General features: G+C 42.8%; 1 protein-coding gene and 1 pseudogene across 1 annotated transcript; both read right to left on the bottom strand.

Annotated features, from left to right (window-relative positions):
- Window positions 1-1,342: 1,342 nt before the first annotated feature.
- On the bottom strand, window positions 1,343-6,704 carry LOC122130668 (malectin-like). The gene is made up of 5 exons (XM_042705384.1): window positions 6,493-6,704; window positions 5,298-5,476; window positions 4,151-4,327; window positions 3,703-3,760; window positions 1,343-3,289 (listed from the first exon to the last, which is right to left on the bottom strand). The coding sequence occupies exons 1-5, from the start codon at window positions 6,692-6,694 to the stop codon at window positions 3,042-3,044; spliced, it is 864 nt and encodes a 287-aa protein (XP_042561318.1). The 5' UTR covers window positions 6,695-6,704; the 3' UTR covers window positions 1,343-3,041.
- Window positions 6,705-10,974: 4,270 nt separating this feature from the next.
- On the bottom strand, window positions 10,975-15,442 carry LOC122130670 (annotated as a pseudogene).
- Window positions 15,443-22,149: the final 6,707 nt, after the last annotated feature.

Raw genomic sequence — 22,149 nt, 5'->3', positions numbered from 1 at the left:
GACAATCAGTCAGAGTGTCCGTCTCTCTGTTTGTTTCATCCAGAAATAGTTATACTTTCCGTTCTAGCACCTGTCTCAATCAGAAAGGCCACTTAGTCATCAGGAAGCCAGCTATCCATTTAAGAAACAGAAAACAAACCCCCAACCACACTAAAATAACATCATAAAGAAGATTAACCGCTTGGCACACTTCAGTGAGTGTGATATTGTACCTTATATACACACACACGCTCTGTGTAATACATAGTTTTTTAACTTGCTCAAAAAGAGAAACATTTATAACAACAAAACAAACCGACTTTGGTACTGATTTAAATTAATTATCTTTTTTTTCTTCAAAAGGTGCTTTCATTTTATTTTAACGATTGCTGCATGTTAAAATACAACTGTTAAAAAACAAAATAACCCCTAACTTAGGACCTGCATCAATGAGACTGTCTCATCTGTAAAGCAAAGGGTCCCAGAAATAAGAGAGGCAATTAAGATCTCGGGGAGCAAAGACGTTTTCAAGTTCACCAGCATCAACGTAAGCAAGGATTGGGTGAAGTAGGTCGAGGGAGGTTCGGGGGGGGGGGGGGTAAAAGTAATTTAGAATACTTTGCGGAGGGAACAGCCAGCTTGTCCTAAACCGTACGAAGATGGGAAATAATATTTTGTAAAAAGTCAAATCAAGCTGATCAGGAATAAAAGGATAGACAGATGGGCACACATAAGTGACTGCTGGATCTGACCTAGGTTCTTAAGACTATGACTACAGAGTGAAGGGTGGTCATATTGATCAAATATTTCCTCTAAACTAATCATAGGTTACCGAAAAAAACTGACCAGTCAGCACGGCATAAAATCAGCAGCTAAAAAGTGAATATGGAATGCCTTTAAAAGAAAAATGGAGGACACATGACTGAGACAAACAAGAGTGATTCCAATGAAAAACTCCCAGTGATCAGGTCACTGCAGGCATCCTACATTTTTATCAGAATAGCCTCCCAGCATTGGTGGAGGAGACCCTATGAGAACCAGTTTGCTGAAGTCATTACAAGTGACCTCTGACATGGAAGGGATCCCTTCCCTGCATTCTGTGACTCAGAGACGAGTGAGTGCTTGTAACACGCCCAGGATGCAGGCCACAAGTCCTAGAGACTGAAAGCCATCTTATGAAGCACAACAGAAGAAGTGTTTGACCAAATGGTCAAAAGCTCTAATGAGTGACAGTGGGTAAAGGCAGTTGTGGTGATGCAGGGGGCTGGGACAGAGCTGCATTGCATGAGGATAAATGCGAGCGAGCGAGCGAGCGCACACGCACACGCACACGCACACGCACACGCACACGCACACGCACACGCACACGCACACGCACACACACACACACACACACACACACACACACACACACACACCTCACTCTGAGCAGCCGTGTTGTTCTCTGCCCCATCATGGGGAAAGTCTTCTAAAGTAAAACTGTCTTTCAAGTCCGTATCCCTTCTGCCCTGCCACCTTGCAGAGAGGAAACAGAGGGGACAGCAGGAGACGCATACAATAGGGAGCAGGAGACGCATACAATAGGGAGCAGGAGACGCATACAATAGGGAGCAGGAGACGCATACAATAGGGAGCAGGAGACGCATACACTAGGGAGCAGGAGACGCATACACTAGGGAGCAGGAGACGCATACACTAGGGAGCAGGAGACGCATACACTAGGGAGCAGGAGAATCTCAGCAGATGAGGGGCAACAGATAGTTTTTAAAGGGAAATACAAAAAGAACCAACGGGATAAGACTGAACCAACCCTGTCAAAGATTGATGAACCCTGTCTAAGTTAACGAGCACCGCCATTCAGTGCTGGCTCAAGGGGACCTGTAGGACCTTCAGCAAACCGCATACTAAGTTGAAGACGCAACCTGGTGGAAAATGTCAAAAGTTCATTGTGATTACCGGTATTGTTGTGAGCAGATGGAGTTGATGGAACTCTGACCATAATGACCCCCAGCAACAGTTCTACCCTTATAAATAAAACTTCAAATGTAAAGACACTTACAGATAGTTCAGCTGGCAGCTTTTGGCGAGAAATTAATTATGACCTAGTACCGTTTTTCTCCTTATCCAACAAATCAATCCTGGCACAAGAGGTGTTCAGAGCTTTTATAAACGCTGTAAGCAGCCCTACAGCTTGGACATGGTGAGGTGACATTAAATAACCGCAGAAATTAATGACAAATTCGTGCAAAAATTGAAGATGGAATGAAAGGCATGGCAACAGCCCTGAAAAAAAAAAGCAAAAAAAAAGGCTATTACATTAGCAGTACTATGCTCTTCCAGAGCTCAGCATCTTCCCATTCCCTCTCAATCTGCTTAATCCGCTGCCACAATTAAAAAAAAACAAGATGTTTTTGGGAGACGTGTGTACCTTTCCTGCCTGCGAAGAGGCATGCAGATCTGCAGCGACAGTCCCGAAGACCAATAGCCTTGTGCCACCCTCCCATTCCCTCACCAGTGACCAATGGCAACACAGGCCAGTGGAAGAGGCGGTAGACAAAAGCCACATGGTCCTCTCGAGTGTAAGCCCTGCAGATTCTGGTCAGACCAGACAAACTAGGTTTCCCTGACTAATCAGTCCAGTCTGGTGAGTCCTGCTCAGCGTTCCCACTAGCAGTCCCACTGAAGTATGTGTCTGTGTGTGTGAGTCAGGATTGTGGAGAGCCCAAGCCCCTTGATCTTCTCTCTCGTCCATCCCACCCCCAACCCAACCCCCTCCATTTTCAGCCCTTCTGTGACTGCAGTCAACAAAACTGACATACCTGAAGCCACAGACCCATTTATTTTATCTTTTCTTTTAGTGATCAGCTTTCACTTTTCCCCTCCCTCATCTACACGTTCCTCCCCTCCTTTCACTCCTGTGCAGACTCTTCCCCCCTCCCCCACCCTCATACCCACTTCCTCCTTTAGAGGCTCCTGTCTATCACCTGCTGACTCCCTGCCCTGCCCTGCCCTGCCCCGCCCTTTTCTCTCCTCTCCTCCTCCCCCCACAGTCTATGGCTCTCTCACAGCCGGCAGAGGCAGAAGAGGGTGGGGATGAAGACTCCAAAGGCCACCAGGATGGGGAACATGAGGCTGCTGTTGTCAGCTGCGTAAGGGTTCGGGGTGCGTGGGCCCGACTGCACGCGGGCTTTGGGGGCGGCAGAGGGAGTCTTGGGGTCGTCGCTCTCGGGCAGATCCAGGTCTTCCTCTTCCGGTTCTTCCGTGTCCTTCTTATCAAGCATGCCAGGGTGAGGCTGCAGCTTTGGGACATCTGAGGGGTTATGAGAGGGAGGAAGTGTCAATGCGAAGACAATGATACGCAGAAAAACAATATGTGAAAAATGAAGGACACACAAAGGAAAAACTGCAAGCTGCATTTGGACAAAACACCAAAAACTTAAAAGATCCCTTAATTAACCCAAAAAAGAAGGTCAATTAGAAACAGATTCAGTGAAATTACAACTCGGTGTTCCACTAATACAAGCAGAAGATGAAAACTGTGATGAAATGATAAAAACAGATATTGCACAAGTCATTTCATCATACAGCAAGATACATAAAATCCTGATCAGACAGGAAATAAGCCACAATACTTTTGCAATCTTCCATGTGGTCAACCACATGCACAGTAACGCAGGATTTAAAACAGTACAACCCAATGGAGCAGGAATTATTTTCACTCACCTTCTAGTGTCCCCTTCATCACATATAGTGCACACACCTTTGGGTTGTCATAGTACCCCTAAAGAAGCACAGTCGAAATAGTCAGAAGATGATGATGATGAACTTTGATACAAAGGTCGCTAAATGAAGGTTAATAAAATTAGGTTCATAACCATGGCCTGTAGCACAGTGAATAGTGTTATCTTGAACAGTAAACTAATCTTTTCATCCATCAATCTTAAGACAGCAGAAAAACTAGCAACTTTACAGCTTCACTGCAGAATATAGCTTGATACAACAGAACTTTTGTTCGGAAAAACAGTGCAAGAAGTTGGGTGAACAGCTGTAACAGAAAATACATTCCTTGACAACTCACTACCTGAAGTGGAAGCGAGTTTTGACATTTTGTAATATTAAAAACAAACAGGATGGTATATTGGGCATACAAGGTACCGCCATCCTCCCTCACCTTGACAAATTCTACAGTGAGCTTGCCGTTGAAGGTCGAGACTTCCCTCTGCACACTCAGCTTGCCCCTCTTTATGGAGAAGGCCACAGTTTCATCATGTGCCGTGCTGTGCCCAACACGCTCAAATATATCCATGTCCTTCACCACGGTATGGCCATTCAGACGCACATCGAACACCTGAGGAGAGAACACAAGGAGGAAGAACAGGAATGAGATTAAACAAGCTGATGGTGAAAAGAATAATATAACTAACATTACAACACTGCTGCTGGAACAGAACAAACATTCCAACAACTGGTGGAACAAACTGCCTAACACTACCAGAGCAGGGGCGTCCCTCTCTACCTTTAAGAAGCTTTTGAAGACCCAACTCTTCAGAGAGCACCTCCCTTCCTAACTGGCACTTCGACTAGTGCTTAACTTGCACTTACAGCAGTTACATTCCTGCATTTCGTTTTTCTATTTCTTATGTAAAGTAGTATTTATTGTTACACTAGGTCTCTATTGCTCGTAGCTTGATTGTTCTCTCCCTTGTACGTCGCTTTGGACAAAAGCGTCTGCTAAATGACTAAATGTAAAGTAAATGGAAGCCTGACTATGTACATGTACACGCGCACAGACACAAACATTTTGACACGTCTTTCTTTCACCAAGGCTCTTTTTCAATCATTTTAAAATAGCTGAATGTATGTGTAATGTTTGAGGCTCTTTAATTCATAGACATGCAACGTGACTATGGCCACAAGCCACTGCACCAATAAAATGAACACCAAAATGTACATGGCATTGTCATTGCCCATGTATAAGGCTCTACTGAATTGTGCATACAGAGTGAAGTTATATATATGGAGTAGGCCTACACATGATGTCTGACAGCTTTGACTTATTTCCAAATTACTGTAGCACTCAGACTATATTTAAGTAGATGTTCAAGAGATAATGCACAGCTCTATTCTCTTCTCAGGGACAAATCTGAAGGTTAGTGCCAGAGCTAGTCACATGACAAGACAACTAGGCCAAGAGTATTTGACTCTGAATGCAGGCTAGGAGGTTACATAGCCTCTTTCGTGTGTGAAAGATGTGACACAAAGCACAATTGCAAAGCTTAGAGACAGAACTGCACAAAAAAAGCACTTTCAGAACTTACCTTCTGTTGTGACTGTGCAAAGTAGACCTCTGCAAACTTCATCACCAATATGTACTCTCCCTCCTCGCGGATGGGCACCTCGTACCCAAATGTGTCCTCGTTGTACCTTTCCGTCTGGTAAAGAATCTGGTCGTCTGGATTGGAGCGCAGTATAGGGAGACGCACTCCATAATCGGAGGCTGAAAGGAGAGACAGAGAAAAGGGAGGAGAAGGCAGACGTGATTGTGCGGCCTCACTCACAGTATCTCTCTCTTTACAACAACAAACCTCAAAGAAGTCTTACAACTTTTGCAAAAGGACTAGTGCCACTGTGCATGCTCCTTCTATAACATTAGAAAAGGAAAAAAATAAATGACCTTTTAAAATATGTACACGTATCAATAAGGGAACAGCTGCACTCATCAGAGCGTTCCACTTTTGCACGCGCTGACCTAAGTCCATGTTATCACCTAGCGCAGAGAGGAAGTGACAGGCCCTTGCTGTCAGTTACACGTGTACTTCCTTTTGCCATTTAAGCTAGCTAATTTACTGGTTCGCTGTAGCTTTATGGTCAGGCTGAGGCGGGGAATAACATAGATTTTGATGAAGTAGTTTATTTATCATGTTGTATCTTTTCCAACGGGCTGCTATTTGCATGTGAATTTAAAATTACCAGTTCTTTTTCCCCCCTTTTAACCAACTCACTGTATTTGGTAGCTAGCTTTGCTAAGTTACCTCTCTAAACCAAGAACTTCAATTACAAAAGCACTCAAGCCCAGACTTTAAAATGTAGGGCCCACGGTCAATGAAAAAGCAACCTTCGATACTTATTTACATTGCCTCTTCAGATTGGGTTATCGGCCAGCGCTTTTGAACGACAGAAAACATGTTGATATTTCGTTCGAAGGGTTGTAAGTCAAGCTGCATTACGTTACACATAAGAATATTCTGGAATTCAACCAGCTAATACAGCAATATCTGCCCATGGTCAACAACTATGCGAAAACCAAAAGCCAATTCACAGTTCACAGGATATTCATTCATTCATTCATTCAGCAGCTACACATGCTAATAATAGCTACCTCTTTTGGTTTGGGTTTCACTCATGCTAGCTAGCTTTACCGGCTGGAGTTAAAACTAGCCAACGTTGACGGCTACCCTTGCCTTACATTTCTAACAAGCTAACCTACTTCGGTACCAGACGCGATCTACTTACCTTTTCCAACCTTTCCTTCTAAGGGGTCTTTCTTGTAGTGGATGCCATCCGCATCTGCGTGAGCCTCCCCGCCGGCATTTACAGCCCATATTACCCGTTCAGCAAGGCTTGGGCCCCCTCCTTCTGTCCAACACAGCTCGATCAGGAGAGACAAAACTGCCACCACCAGCCAGCCAACCCCCGGCATCGTTACCCTCCGCATTGCTACACACAGCCGGAGCAAGCTTTCCAAAAACGTGTTGGCAAAAACTGAAAACAGAGTAAAAAGGTTATGTTCGATTGACTCCCGGCAGCCTTCTGCAAAAGCCCACAACACCCCCACCGAGAGACGGTAACGTGATGCAGCTGAGCTAACTTGTTAGCTAGCTAATATAGCGAACGCTTTACAGTATAACTGCCATTTACTTGCTTGCTAGCTAGCTAGCTATCTGTAGGTGACCACGCATCGTATGCCTTACTGACGCGCCTCATCAAAGAACAAATCAAGATAGAGCTCACAATTTGTGGTTGAACAGCTATCCAGAATCCCACAAAATATGGCCAGCTCCGTTTAGATGTCTTGCCTACTATCCGTTGCTGACTTGTCCCAGTCAATATGCATCTACCTGTGTTGGCTGTTAGCTTGCTTCCTATTTAAGACAGGCAGCTAACGTTAGCTGACTTCCTCTTGCACTGACACCAGTATATCCAGCTGTAACTCAGTCTGCAGAATTGCAGGTATTTGGATTGGAAAGTCTTGCGTGTAACTAAGCCTTTTATGGGTGCCTGTGTAAATTCTAGTAGATTTTATGTGATTGAAATCCGACTCGTACAATACCACGGGCAAAACTAGACTAACCCTAATTAGTGTTTCTGCATCTGACTTCCATGCAGAGCCGCACAGTAACGCTAACATCGGCTTCTGTGAAGTTGATGTAGGCTGAGGGGGTAGGGAGGTGGAATGTAATCTAACATGATCGTTGGGTCATTGGGGAAGGACAAACAAAAATGTCCAATCCCGCATCTATCAGGGTAAGATTTAATTGGCTAGTAACCGACAGGCTATAACCACTATCAGATTCTACCAAATCCTAATTAAGAAGTACAGTAGGCTATCTAGCTGCCAAACAGAAAGCTTTTGACTTTCACCGGAGATTATGAGATCAACTCATTCAAGGAAGCCATTCACCATTACTGTAACGGGGATAATTAGGCTATTAATAAATGGTGTTCTTTAGTAGATTCATTAATTTAAAGCAACACTAACAGACAGTTAAAGATTGGGATATGTCCGTGTAAGGTACGGCCCCTATGCAACATTTGCTGATTCCTATTAGAGAATGACCATGAGGTTGATTCATCAGAACTTCATTAAGTGCGTCTGTCAGACTGTAGTGATGCGGTATTCATGTTAGATTGACCTGCAAATGTTCAGTTGGCAAAATGCGGAAGACAAGTCAACACATTTCTTTATCAGCAATCAATTACTATTTCAGAGGAACTTCGACTATATGCGTTTAATGTAAAACCAATCATTGCCATCCCTCATTCATTTGAAATAATTGTACAGGTATTTGCGGAACATTGGGAATTCAGTTAATTGACAAATGCACGAGGATTGGATGCTGGAAAATAGCTAGCCTATTAACTATCTAGAAACCCAAAGGCAAGCTTGAAATCCTATACTCTTACGTCGTCAACTGTCATTTGGTCAAATTGATCTTTAATTGCATGAATAGCGATGACATCGCATTTCTGTAACAACGTAGGACGGCTATCCTAGTAACCAAACCAAACCTTTGCTACGTCAGCAACTCACGAAGAATGTGTTGATAGCCTTGAATTGAACGATTAAGTTGCCTTTCTATACCCTTATAACACATCGGTGTGTCTGAAGAGAGATTTTACAAAACAGGTCTATGTTATTTTGTTACCACATGATGGAGCCTGTTGAGCGCTTTAGAAGATGTTGAGGTGGACCCCAAAGACAAGACTTCCTCAAAAATTGTACATAGGCGGAGCAAGATACTTCATGACGATCCACTTCCTGAAACCCAGATCGTGAGGTGGGGGGAGTGTGGGCGTGCACAAATCACCCTTTAAGCAGACCAGAGGAGGCCACTGTTTCATTTATGTCTATGGGAATATGTCAAGAACATATATAAAATATGATAACTAGAGTTAGTAGCTAGTAGTAGTAACTACTTAAACTGCTTCAACTGTATGACATGCACAGTATCTACTGAAGGCAGACCACTGATGAGTTCTTCTGGCCAGTCTGCAATGGCTGTGCAGGGCAAGAAGCGAGCAGCTGGAAGGGAAGCCTTCGCAGGGGCTTTCCAAGAGCTCCGCGGGAATTCCAGTAACACAGGAAAAGCCAGAGCCACGATGTTGGTGGGCAAGCTCTGGTCTAGGCGCCAGCCATTGCAGACGGGCCAGGAGAACTAATCAGAGGTGTGCCTCAGTAGATACTGTGCCCTTTGATTCCAGCGACCCCTCCCGCCGAAGCACGAGAAAGAGACAAAAGTGGCAGATAAAATGTTCTTGGGAAGTACTCAAGCTGCAGCAGCACTAAACATTAGTTGCTTGACTGGTAATGAGCTGGCGGAGGTTTCTCTCTTGCATGCCTGTTGAGAGGAGGAAGCAGAGGACATACACCGACGCACTGGTGTTCTACTGAGGGCAGCGCGGGGTGGGTGATGTCCATCACTGCTGTGCGCTCCATCAATGTGGCTCAGTCAGATGGCGCTGGGTCTGGGTCTGGGTCTCTCGTTGGCCGTGGAGTAGACTCAGGCAGCTTCACCTCTGAAAGTACTGCAGCCAGCTCCAGGACAGTGGGATAGTCATCCTCCAATTCTGGTAGATCCCACTGAGACAGTGCAGACCCAGGAGAAGGACTGCCTAGCTCCAGTAGAGCTTCTGACTCCAGTGCATCGCTGAGTGATCGTTTTTCCATCAAAATGCACTGCCTTCTCCCTCCTAACTAGGAGGGAGAGCAGCACACAGTCCACATACCGGCTCTGCTCCCAAGACCTTGCAGCTGGGATGGACAGGCAGATGAAGCACTGCCGGTGGAGATCCTCGCTGGGGTGGCGGGCATGGAACTACCGGCTTCGTCACTTTTCACCATCCCCATAATGCGTTCTTCACAAAGCTGAAGTTTTTAAGGGAGCTTATTGTGAGTGGCCCTTAAGTAGGGCAGCCCTGCACTGGAAGGGGGCAGGTATGCAGATTCTTCACTGGGTTGCAGTGCAGTAAAGGGATTGGCAGTAGTGGAGCTGTTAGCGGGTGGAACTCATATTTTGACATGTGCCCATAGACGTGAATGGAGCTGTGGCTTTCTGTGGTCTTTAGATTTGTCAGCTTACAAGTTACAAGTCTTTTATTTGTCAGATGCACAAAATGACACAGGGTCAGACTGGGCACTGAAATTCTTATGACAAGGCGCCGCCCAAACCTACCATACCATAACATCACATACTATAACATAACAAACCATGACGTACACTCTGCACAAGTACTATGAACATAATTTACACATAATAAACATATAATAACCTAAATAACCTTACTCAATATACAAGATAAATATACAATACGATGTGCTAAACATATACCAACCGATACATATAATACTAAATATACATATAGCAGCCTATACATATAATACTAACATAAATACATATAACATATAATACATATGTAATAAGCTCCCCTCCCACCCCCACCCACCCTTCGCAATCTGGGTTCCTGGAAGTATCTTGCTCCTTCAGTCTATCAGACTTAGAAGCTAAAAAGACTATGACATTTATTTAATCCAGTCAGAAAAAAATCTAGATTGTAATGTTAATTCAGTGAAACTCAACAGCTAGCACGGAGTAACAAAAACTATGTGACTAGGTTAGTGACCTTCAACTAACATCAGCTGGCTACCAAATGTGATCTTGATTTTCCAATTAACTGGAAAAAAAGACAACACGACATCTGGCATGTATATTATGAAGATATATCATATAATTTATTGATCTGTAGACGAGCTCTGGATATACTTTTATATTTCAACTCATTCGATCTTTACCAACGACAATTCAAAAGTTGGGTTGTGACACGCCCCTTTATGCAGACCAGAACCCTTTCCCTTTTGCTTCCATAGACATGCATTGCCATGAAGTATCTTGCGCCATCTATCTAAAATATTTGACTGTCTTCTTAAGAGGCTGTTGCAATGATGGCTGGGACATTACGATCCATCATCGTGTGAAAAGGAAGAAATGTAACGTGTGGTTATATGAAAAATTGACTTAGGTTTGTCGACGTGATGATAGTAGTGCTGATACTAGTGTATTGTCAGCCTAAGTAAGTAACCACATGCGTTCTACGGAGCCCCCGAAGGGCCATGGTGGTGATTTGCTTTTTGCTTTTTTTGACCTTTGACCTTTGACCTTTAGGGGGCTCCGTAGCTTTCCCCCGTGTTGTTTGAAAAGGAAAAACAATGACAATATGTAAAATGTTCTGCTTCTAAACAGATCCAAGTCTTTATTGAAGTTTTGGATAGCTTCAAAGACAGAACAGGGACAACTGAAACATAAAGATTTATTTACATTAGATTATTTAAATTATTTAAATAATTTTTTTTATACATGAGTGCAAATTAGCCTCATTCTTTTTTTGGCATGCAGAAAAACAGCAAATCTAACAGACCGGGTTCCACATTGAACACCTGCTCACATGGAACAAACATTGAGTTTGACAGAGACTAACATTCAGGCAAAAACATACACACACACACACTGTCAAACACTGTGATGACAACATGCTCAAATGTCCAGGCTCCTTTAAATGTGTGAGACTTCAGCTATGTCAGAGGTCTGTCTGCATCTGCATCCATAGGATCCAGCATTTTATTAGAGGAGATGCAGAACAGCTAAGTTAAACCACAACAATGACAGAGATTTATGCAGAACACCTCGGAAAAGAGGCAGAGGTGAAACGGGTAGCTTACAAAAGGTGGGTGCCATCGGGATTTACAACATAGCACAATTCCTGAACTAACAGGTAAGCTACTGTGTTAAATCAGATGGCATATTGCATACGTGGAGCAACGTAAGTATCACTTTCATTTACTGGACATAACTTTCAACTTCAACTTCTTCAAGGACATTATTTTCCTTTTCTATACTATACCATACTTCTACCCTGACAGTATTTGGGTTAAACCAGAAATAATAGCCCATCTGACTTGAGCCTGCAACTTGGAGTCCCACAAGGTTGAAGGAAAGCTGTCTTGGATGGACAGTCTGAAACAAATTCATCACAGACCAAATACTCTTAACAAAGTCTTCCCTTCAGAATGACGATTCTCTTAGTAACACAGTGTTTTGCACGTTTCTGGGGTAGTGGAAGGTGCAGGGAAACCTCTGTTCATTCAAAGCATTGGAGAAGTTCAAGACACCACTGAGATATACAGAGAACGAGACATGAACATCGCTGGCATTCCTTCTCAAAAACTATTTCCCAACAATTGCCTATGCCTTGCATATATTGGGGTACATGTACACATGTCAACACAGTGACAAGAACACCACGTCATCACAGGACATTGTATTGCCTTTTTATAGACTAGATGTCACCACTCCATAAAGTTCATTCAGACAGATGATTGGATGCAGTAGGTCTATGGAGTTCCTTGGGGCAAAAAAGGTGCAGAAAACTTGCTACAGAAGAGAAAAGTAATTTTTGAGAGAGAGAGTGAGGAGACATGGGAAGAAACTTGCTTCCTCCTCTCGCATTTATGTTGTGGATTCCAGTTCTGATCCTTAGGAAAGCTGGCTCAAATTCACAAGGCTCAGATACCTGCACAGTCTCTCACTGGATGAGGTGACACACTGAACGCACGACAGGAACATGAGGTCTGGACTGGGTGGGACTTCCATCTCTATTAATGTCAGCGAGACATCATGCGGACAAATTCTGAAAGAGCAGGACAAAGAAATGTTGTAAAAGGGAAAGAGAGAAAAATAATGAATTTAGATGAATAATGAAGAGGTAGAACAGTCCATGGAAAATGTAAGTGGCTTGAGAGAATTAGCACTTTTTTATTAATGTATCTTTACTCTCTGTTAGCCAGTAACTATGGCTGATTTAAATAATCACAGTGAAAGGCCTGTCCAGAACTCACCCTCAAAGTCCACTCTTCCATCACCATTCAAATCAATGTCCCGTAGGATGTCCTCCAAGTCTCTATGACCAACCTAGGCGACAGAGCACACAACTTTGCTAGGTGTCTAGAGGTAAATGGTAAATTAGTACAATTTCTTTCAAAGATTTACATGGTAATGTTTTATCTTCATTGAAGAAAATCAACATGACCCAAAGTTTGTTTTTGTTCTAGACTCTCACCTGCTGTCCTAACAGCTTCCTCATTGCCTCTCTGAGCTCTGAGGTGCTGATCTCTCCATCTCCGTTGGTGTCAAACTAGGAGGGAGCACGGAATTCCATTATAAACTTAAGTTCAGCGTTTGATGATGACTTGATGATCTTTTTCTGCACGTGCATATGTGGAATGTTACTGATTTTCGATGTGTATATGGAGTGACAACACTGACTGAGGTGTTTAAGTAGAGGCATTTAGAAGAAGGCCTAAAAGAAAGAGACAGTAATACTGAAGGTTTGGATGTCTTACCTCTTTAAAAGCATCTCTGAGCTCCTTCACGCCAATCATATCGGCTGTCTCTGCTAGCAGTTTTGGACCCATGAGCTCCACAAAGTCATCAAAGTCCACGTGGCCTCCCACTGATAAGACAGAGATTGATCAAAACTTGTGGTGCAAATCTCTGCACACCCGGCCTTTAGTATGTTAGGTGACTGAATCAACACCAGTTCTGGTCAAACAAACACACAATGCAAACTCACACCTGGTCATGCTCACACACACACACAACAGTGTGTTTACACTAACGTGTTCACATGTAAAACTCACAGTTCATGTTGATCTGCTGGCTCAGTTCGATTAGCTCCATCTCTGTTGGCATGTAGCCCATTGTCCTCATACAGTTGCCCAAATCCTTGCAGCCGATGTAGCCATCCTTGTCTTTATCGAATTCCTGAAGGCTTCCCGCAACTCTGAACACATTTAACGTGAGAGAATTTCAATTCAGGTGCATTTCACTAGAAAAAGCATTTTTGACAGTGAGCATAATTTCATATTAAATGAAAAGGGTTGATGTGAGAAGAAAGAAACGGGAAGGGAAGGAAGAGTAACAAGGCAAGGATATGGAATGAAAAAGTGGATGATTCTTTAAAATGTAATAAAAAAGGACTTAAATTAACATTTTAATCACTAAAATGGAATAACATACAGTAACAATACTCTGAGCATGCTTATGGAGGGGCATCAACAGAACTATTCCGATCACCAACATTAACATGCATATTATCAGCCTCAGGTTAATGTGACCGGATAAGCACCTGAGGAGTTTCTCACAGGGGAGAAATCAATTTCAGGATGCCTCCCACGTGAAGCCCCAGTGCTCAACATAAACAGGCAGAGAATGATGAAGAACCCCCCCCCCAACAGTCCCAACAGCAGCCAAGCCAACTCACCATCAATCTCCTCTGGCCTCAACTCCCTGTCCTGTGAAAACAGAGACAAAAGCAAAACGCACAGTGAGTCCATGTCATGATCCACAAAGCCCTTTGCGGAGATAAAAACTGAGCCACAAATGACAATCACAACAATAGTTCCACCATGTGAAGTGTGCAAAAGTATTTGAGCTGATACCATTATGGCCGCTGTGAATAGGAAGAACTCCGACTGCTCTATGCTCATCATAACGCTGTATCTGTGAAAGATCTTGAGCGACCTCAGGGAGACTCCGTTTTTATTGTGAAGCGTGGTTTGCGTCACTGGAATGTGTTTTTGAAAATGGCCTTTGCTCTCATGTGTTAAGGTAATATTTTGGACCACGCTGTACGTCACAGGTGATCTACCAAATCCTGGAAACGAGAACATGAATAGAATGAAAGAATGCAACCCTGGCTACAACAATGACAAGCACCTTTAAAGGAGATGCAGAGGAGAGAGACAGAGGGAGTGAGAGAGAGAGAGAGAGAGAGAGAGAGAGAGATAGAGACAGAGATAGAGATGGATACCAGAAGCCTTACAGGTTAACAACAAGGAGCAGCAGTGAGGGTAAACACAAATGCACGGCTTATGTCAGAGCACACAAAACCACACATGCACATGGACCCAGACACTCTCTTTCACTCTGACACTTGACCAAAAATAAACCCGACAGAGGCCTCTTCCCATTCAACTCAGCTCAACTGATGTTGTGGCGTGTCTGGGGATCAGGACATGTTTGCTTGTTCTCGCACTCAATATCAGTTTTTTTTCACAGATCTTCATCCATTTGCAATGATCTTGTTCTGATCTGATACAGACAAACACACAAACACTCACACTGTCCTCTTCACACTTTATGGTAGGTTGTATGTTGTATTTTTGTGTGCATGTGTGCTACATATGTGCACATTTACATATGCGTAGACATGAGCCATATGTAATATACAGACATGTCTGTGCAGCTGTTCATGTGTGTATACCATATCTGGTAATTATACGTATGTTGTAGAGTGCTTTGTTGAATGCATTTAAACCTGCATATACGTACATGTTTAAATGCTTCCCATATGTGTGAGCTTATTTCTCCCATAAATGTATGACTACCATATGCCAGAATGCCTTTGAGTGTGTAGATATACGTATGTGCACATAGCAATGTGTATGTGTATTCCCAGACTTACGTACAGCCTGCCACTTGTTGGCCAGAACCGTGGGGAGGAAGATGCAAGCCGGCCCCAGGATGACAGCATGCATGACAGTACAGCTCTGAACTAGGGCCATCAGGGGCTCCTGGAAGGGCCCGGGACCCCCGCCGCCCGACCCCTCCACCTCACTGCACTGATGCATTTTCCCACGCCTGCACCTCTGCTGCTGAAGGGCCTTTCCCCATGCGGTCCAGTGAAATGGGGCGAGGTGGAGTCAGGACAGAGACAGCGTTAGAGGTTGCGCAAGGACCGGGTCTGAAGTCATTTCAACTCTAATACGATTGTATATATATGAGAATCCAGCGTAGGAGTTCCTTCATAATGATGAGGAGGAGGAGGTTGGTGTAGATGGTTAATGTTATTTTTGTTTCGGTATGATCATATGTACTAATGCACTTCAATCAGAGATCAATTTAGAGATATTATTTGTAACAGTGTGACACCACATGTCAGTTAGAAATACCTGAATGTTACCTACCTCTGAAAATCCAAACAGAATCTCATATCTACTTCACTGTATTTTATAAAGTGTGCATCAGAACAACACTCATCATGCCAAACTTCACACCACACAGTCATGCCAGCCTTTCAAGTGAAGAGCTTAGTAAATATAAGTGAAAATAATGAGTGACACTACGAGTAACACTATGAGTAACACTATGAGTGACACTATGAGCAACACTATGAGGAATACAGTAAACCAGTACCTGCACTACAACTGATCATGCGGAGGTGCATGTGCAAAACCACTGCAAGTCCAAAAAAGAACTGTACTGGGCATTGCCATAGTTTCTCATCTAAAAAGAGCCACTTGTTTGACTGAAATGAAGCCGTGAATGTTTAGATGCTGATTTTATAATGAATGCATTTTTGTCTCCAACTGTTTCTCCTAAGGAAGTTTATGGGAAAAACCTGTGATTAAATTGAAACATAAATTAAATAATCTAGGTCCTCCTGAGCTATCAAAGATCCATCATTGAGAGCAAAAACTTTTCCTGTGGGTCTGCCAGTAGTCTAGGGAGCTGAGGACGGAGTTCATGTAAAGACAGATCTCTGAGGCTAGCCAGACTATTCTGTCTTGTCTTATTAGGGTGTCTTATTAGGGTGTCGTTTCCAGTTTTCTCTCACAGAGAGCACTGGATGTGGAGAACTGCCCTGACTCCCAATACATGCCGGACTCTACTGGCCACTGCCAAAGGCGAGAACATCTTACGTAAATCGCAGGCACCACTTTAATGTCGTACCATACACACATACAAGCCAGCCTAACATTACTCTTTTTATACTGTAGTTCTTCCATTCATATCCATGAGTAAGAATTCAGAAGAATTCCTAATTTTATAAATGAATGCTTCATGGCCATGTATAACTGTGACTGTATAACTATACAGTATTAACCTTAAAGTCCAGTTTCTAAAGCCACAGTTTCACAGTTTGAACAATTACTCCTACATCCACAGCCAAAACAGGTGGGCAAAAAAAGAATAAAACAATAAAATCAACTAGTTTTGATATATCTGTGCTGGCAGAACAAAGCTGGGCTCGGGAAAGGTTCACCCGCTGCGCTGAAACATGAATCAGGGGTTGTACACACAGCCACAACCTGAAGTTACATGTTGTGACAGCTTCTGCCAGAGTAACTGTAAAACACATAAAAAACCTCTATGCAGTATGCTGCTGCTTTCAAGCAAAAGGAATCAAGTCACCTGTCTACTGATCACATTCACAGGCCTATCTTGCATTTGCTGGTGCTACATCTCAGTATTCCTATGAATAATTTCTTTTTTAATCGTGACTGCAGACTTGTAATTGGTGACTGATGACAGCTATTACGACTGTGTAAGCTGCTCTACTGTGAGCAGTATGTCCTACACAAATAGAAAGCGTCAAGATTGAGAGCTGAATCAAATTGGCCCTCATATTGGGAACACCAAGAGATACTCTAATTTTTCAAAGCAATTCATAGAAGAGCTTTTACATATTTTATCAGTGGTCATGCTCTGAGAGAGATGAATCCATATCTTCATCAACAGCACTCCTTGACCCTTAACTCACAAGATACGCAATATACACTTACATTTAAACTCATTACAAATATCTCCCGAGGTCTCTTTTGCGTAAAATTGGAGCACCAAAGACGTCCAAGTGAGAAATAAATGGGCTTCGTTTTTTTTTCAGGCAGTAAAGGTCACCAGAGAGGGCTTTCCACAGGGTGGGGTGAAGCTAGTACACAACCACTAGGTCTAGGATAAGCTGTCTACACTCATATACAGTGCACCATCTTTTCTGTTTCTTGTCTCTTCTCATTGCTGTAAAATCAATGGCTGCCCATCTGAAAACCGCTGTGTTACTGTATCTGTTTATATATCTGGTTGCACAAATTCAATTGTGCATTAACTGATGCTACTCTATTGGGAAAAGTGTGCCGAAGGCAGACCTTCTCTATATTACGTGAAGGATCATTTACAGGAACTGTAATCAACTTTAAAGTGTTTTGTAGGCCTCAGAGAGATCCATACTTTCAACATATTACAAACTAAACAATCGTATGTAACATGCTTGAGAGAAATGAACAAACTGCTTCTCACTGACTATACTTTGACTTTGACAATCCAGTTACTAATGCAAAGAGCCATAGTTTTGACTAATTCAGCCCAATCCTTCTCTCTTCTCTCTCAATTCCCATTCCTCCCCTCAGGACACAATACATCAGCCATGTTGGCTCATTATCTTACACTTTAACTGCACACTCGTCCAGTGCTGTATTATAAACGACTGCCTAATTATTAGGCTTTTGAAATCTTTCCCCCCCCCCCCCCCCCAAGTCCGTATTAATCACCGTTCCCTCGCCCCTCCCGCACAGAGATAACAGATGAGACCCACTCCTACCTGTCTGGTCTCAGCTCATCTTTAAGAGATGGAAACGTGTGTTAATCTTTCACACACTACTGTCTCAACGAGACCGGGGAGAGGAAAGAGACGGAGCCAGGGCTGGATGGTGGAGGTAGGGAGGGAGAGAGATGGGATTTCCTTGCTCACAAAGTCTTTGCATGGATAAAATCCCTACCATTTCGAAACTGTCACCTTTGTCACTAAAATGTCCATTTTGTTCTTAATGACACAGAAAAAGTAAATCATGCCCAAAGAAGACACCATTGATCCTGTTGGGCTCCGAGGTATGTCTGGTAGTACTGTAGAGGGCGAAAACGCCCTGCAAGTTTTGTGCAGCTTCTATTGATGTTGTGTTGTAAACGTCCTGCTCCAGTGTGTTGTCAAAGTAGGGTTGTGAGATATATTGTAAGTTGTGGAATGAGAGATGTACTCAAAGAGAGAGACAGAGCAGTGGCTGAAAAGTCCACCCAATTTTCCATTCATCCATCATAACAGTTTACGGAGTGCTTTATGTAGACTGGCACTTGACACTCACTATATACACCCTCAGTGAAACAAAACACACACACACACACACTCACACAAAGACAGGAAAGGAGTAAAATTTATATAGAGGAATAAAAAGAGGTCCCTTTATTTGTAGAGAAGCAGTAGCAGCGTGTGAACCTCCATCATTTCTGCCTGACGGAAAGTCATTGCACCGTAAGTCACTGAGAATAAAAACATCTGCTAAACAAAATACCACACACGCTGACATATTCTCTTACCTAACAGGATGGCTATCATTCAATATCTCAGAGCTATATACAACATGGGATGATCTCAATGCCAAGATATTCAAACCAGAATCCTGTAGGATGATATCAACACTAGGGAGATTTTTGTCATGCTCATGCTATGTTCCACTGTGGAAATGCTTTGAGTAAATACTGATATAAATCATTCATCTGCACAGCACTGATTACCAACCCATGGAGCAGAAACTGATTAATCTGTAATTGAGCGCGCCAAACAGAGTCCAAAGGGAGAAATAAGCAACAAACAAAGATGACAACTGACCCAGAAAAAACACCTCAATGTGTTAATGATAACTCACTATCCAGAGAGGTTCAGAAGCTTTTTTTCATGTGTGAATATAAGATGGCTAATGTCTTTTTGCTCTGCTATGGGATAACGTAACTGATTCTGCAATTCTGTCATCTAGAGCTAGAACGAACCACCGCCATGGGTTTGCTTCACATCAAACATGCACACAGTAAACACACACACACATACACACACACACACACACACACACACACACACACACACACACACACACACACACATGTGTACATGAGCCCACTATACATCAGAACTACCTCTAATTTGCAGACTGACTGGCAGATTTCTGTTTAAGTCGAATCTTTTTTAAATTTAAATCCAAATTAAAACAAATGGAAACATTGCCGTAGCATGGCACCTATTGTTATCACCTATTATAAGACATAGTTAGACTTATACCCTCAACACTATAGTTCTTACTCCCAGCATACCTGTACCTCTTCTGTAGATAATGCTATTTTGCTTGCACTTCAGGATAGATGTTAACCGATGTTCATGACGAAGTTCTGTAACTCATAAATGTGTTTTGTCTATGTAACTGGCAAATGTGGCATACATGCATATAGATGATGTTAGCAAACTCAAAGCATTAAGTGAATTTGAATCAACTGAATTTAATTGACTCTGAGTTATTAATAGAAGAATGTGAAAGTGCTTTTACTAACGTGTGCACAGCAATAACAAATGAAGGCATGTCTCATGCAAAGGTTAGATATTTGCAAATATGTTGCCCTGGCAATACTCAGTGAAAGCTTACAGATTAAGTAGAAAATCAATGTGTCACGATTTTAAATCCCACAACCTTTTTTGCACAATATCATTAAACAAAATGTGTTTTCAAGTCAAACTTATACAAGCTTACCTTCATGGAGAAATGTCCAAAAGGAGATTTAACACAGTTGCCCATCATCTATAACACAATTGTCTGTGTGTGTGTGTGTGTGTGTGTGTGTGTGTGTGCGTGTGCGTGTGCGTGTGCGTGTGCGTGTGCGTGTGCGTGCGCGCGTGTGTGTGTGGTGTAGTGTGTGTGCGTTATGTTGGTGTCTCTCTAGGTGAACACAAGATTAGAGAAAGGAAAAGGTAGAGAGAGTGGTGTTGTACTGCCATAGAGACCTATGAAAGAGGGAAAGTTAATTTGAAGAGAAGACTAGCTCCCTAACTAAGTGGGACAAAGAGAGAGGGAATAGTAAAGAGAAAAGAGGGAGGTACAGAAGAGAGAAAGAGAGAGACAGAGAAAGAAAAAAAGAGAGAGAGAATGAGACAGACAGCAAGAGTGCAAGATGTCTAATAAAGAGGGTGTGAAAGAAAGCTGTGAACACTTGTTGGTTTGCCAGCTAAGCTGTTCTTTCTCTCTGTCATTCTTTCTCTCTCCCTCCCACTCTCATTCTCTCCCTCTCTCTCTCTCTCTTTCTGTCTCCCTGTCCACCTCCACTCTGCTCCACCATGCCCGCTATGAGAGAGCAGAGAGAGGTTAAGGCAGGGAAATTCATTCAGACAGAGTCTTAACAGCAGGAGACCAGAGCACTGATCTAAACACTTGTATTAAACAGATGGCTAAAAATACCACAGAACATACATACTCACACAGATAGACTTACGAATAACACATATGCACATACACACAGACACTTCCTGACCAAACATACACACATTTGCACAAAACTTTATCCTACACACTCTCTCTGTTTGTTATTGTATATACTAATTAATAGGGCCAGTGTTATTATTTAGAAATGTGTCTTATTCCCATGACAAGCGATTACAGATCTTGATTAGTTAATCTAGACATCACAACTACATTTCCCTCACACCTCTCCTTTCCTCCTTTTGGTCAATTCTTCTGCCGACTTTCTTCTTCACCTTTTCTCTCACTTTTTAAACAGCTCCCTCTATCTTGTCCTCTCTCCTGGTCTTGTCTCTCTGCTGCCATCTCTTGTTGGCCTGGCTCCGCCCGCCTATTGCTCTCAGCTCAGTGGGGATTGAGATTGTAGTCTGGAAACCCTGTTCGCTCTAAAGGGCGGACCAATCAGTGACCAGCGGGGGGTAGCCTCTCTTTGCTGTCATCTCTTTTGCCTCTCTTTCCAAATGTTTTGTCCACACCCCATCCCCTTGCCCCCCAGACCCCAATAACCCCCCCCCCCCCCAAATCTCGACATTCATATAAACACACACATACACACAAGAATGCTTGCAGTAATCAAACTCACACATAGCCCAAATATGGTTTTTACACATAAAACCTTGTAAACACACCGGTGGAAGTGATAGAGTATCTAGAACATCCACGCATATCACACAAACACATAAGTGTAGAGATTAAACACCCTGGCAAAAAATGATCATACACACTACATGCAAACACCCGAGAGACCTAACAGTTTATTTCCACCACTTATCACCCAACCAGCCAAGCTGAAAATGAAAAACTAAGAATCTATTACAAGCTTTTTAATGGTTTTCAGTGGTCAATACACAATTGTAGTATATTAATCATTTAGATTAAACAACAGTAGAATCATGTAATCATGCACAAATGTAATGTGTAATAATGTGTAAAATAACCTCACAGTTGTGATCCGGTTATCAAAGTAAATATTTCTTAGATTGTTGTGCTGTTGTGTTGTATTGTGTTGTGTTGTATATTTTGTGTAAGTACACTGAGAGCCACTTAAACCGGAGTCAAATTCCTTGTTTGTGCAAACTTACTTGGCCAATAAACGTGATTCTGATTCTGATTCTGTTTCAAACAACACTGTTCACCTTCTCGGGATTCCCAGAGCCTACAGACGTCTAGGCCAATCACACAGTAGCCAGAGGGTTTACTGTTTGAAGTCGTCTTCTCTGTCACCATGC

This window comes from Clupea harengus, unplaced genomic scaffold (genome assembly GCF_900700415.2).
Source record: "Clupea harengus unplaced genomic scaffold, Ch_v2.0.2, whole genome shotgun sequence".
Lineage (NCBI taxonomy): Eukaryota > Metazoa > Chordata > Actinopteri > Clupeiformes > Clupeidae > Clupea > Clupea harengus.
Note: the sequence above shows the minus strand (reverse complement) of the source record. Positions and strands in the feature narration are given on the sequence as shown.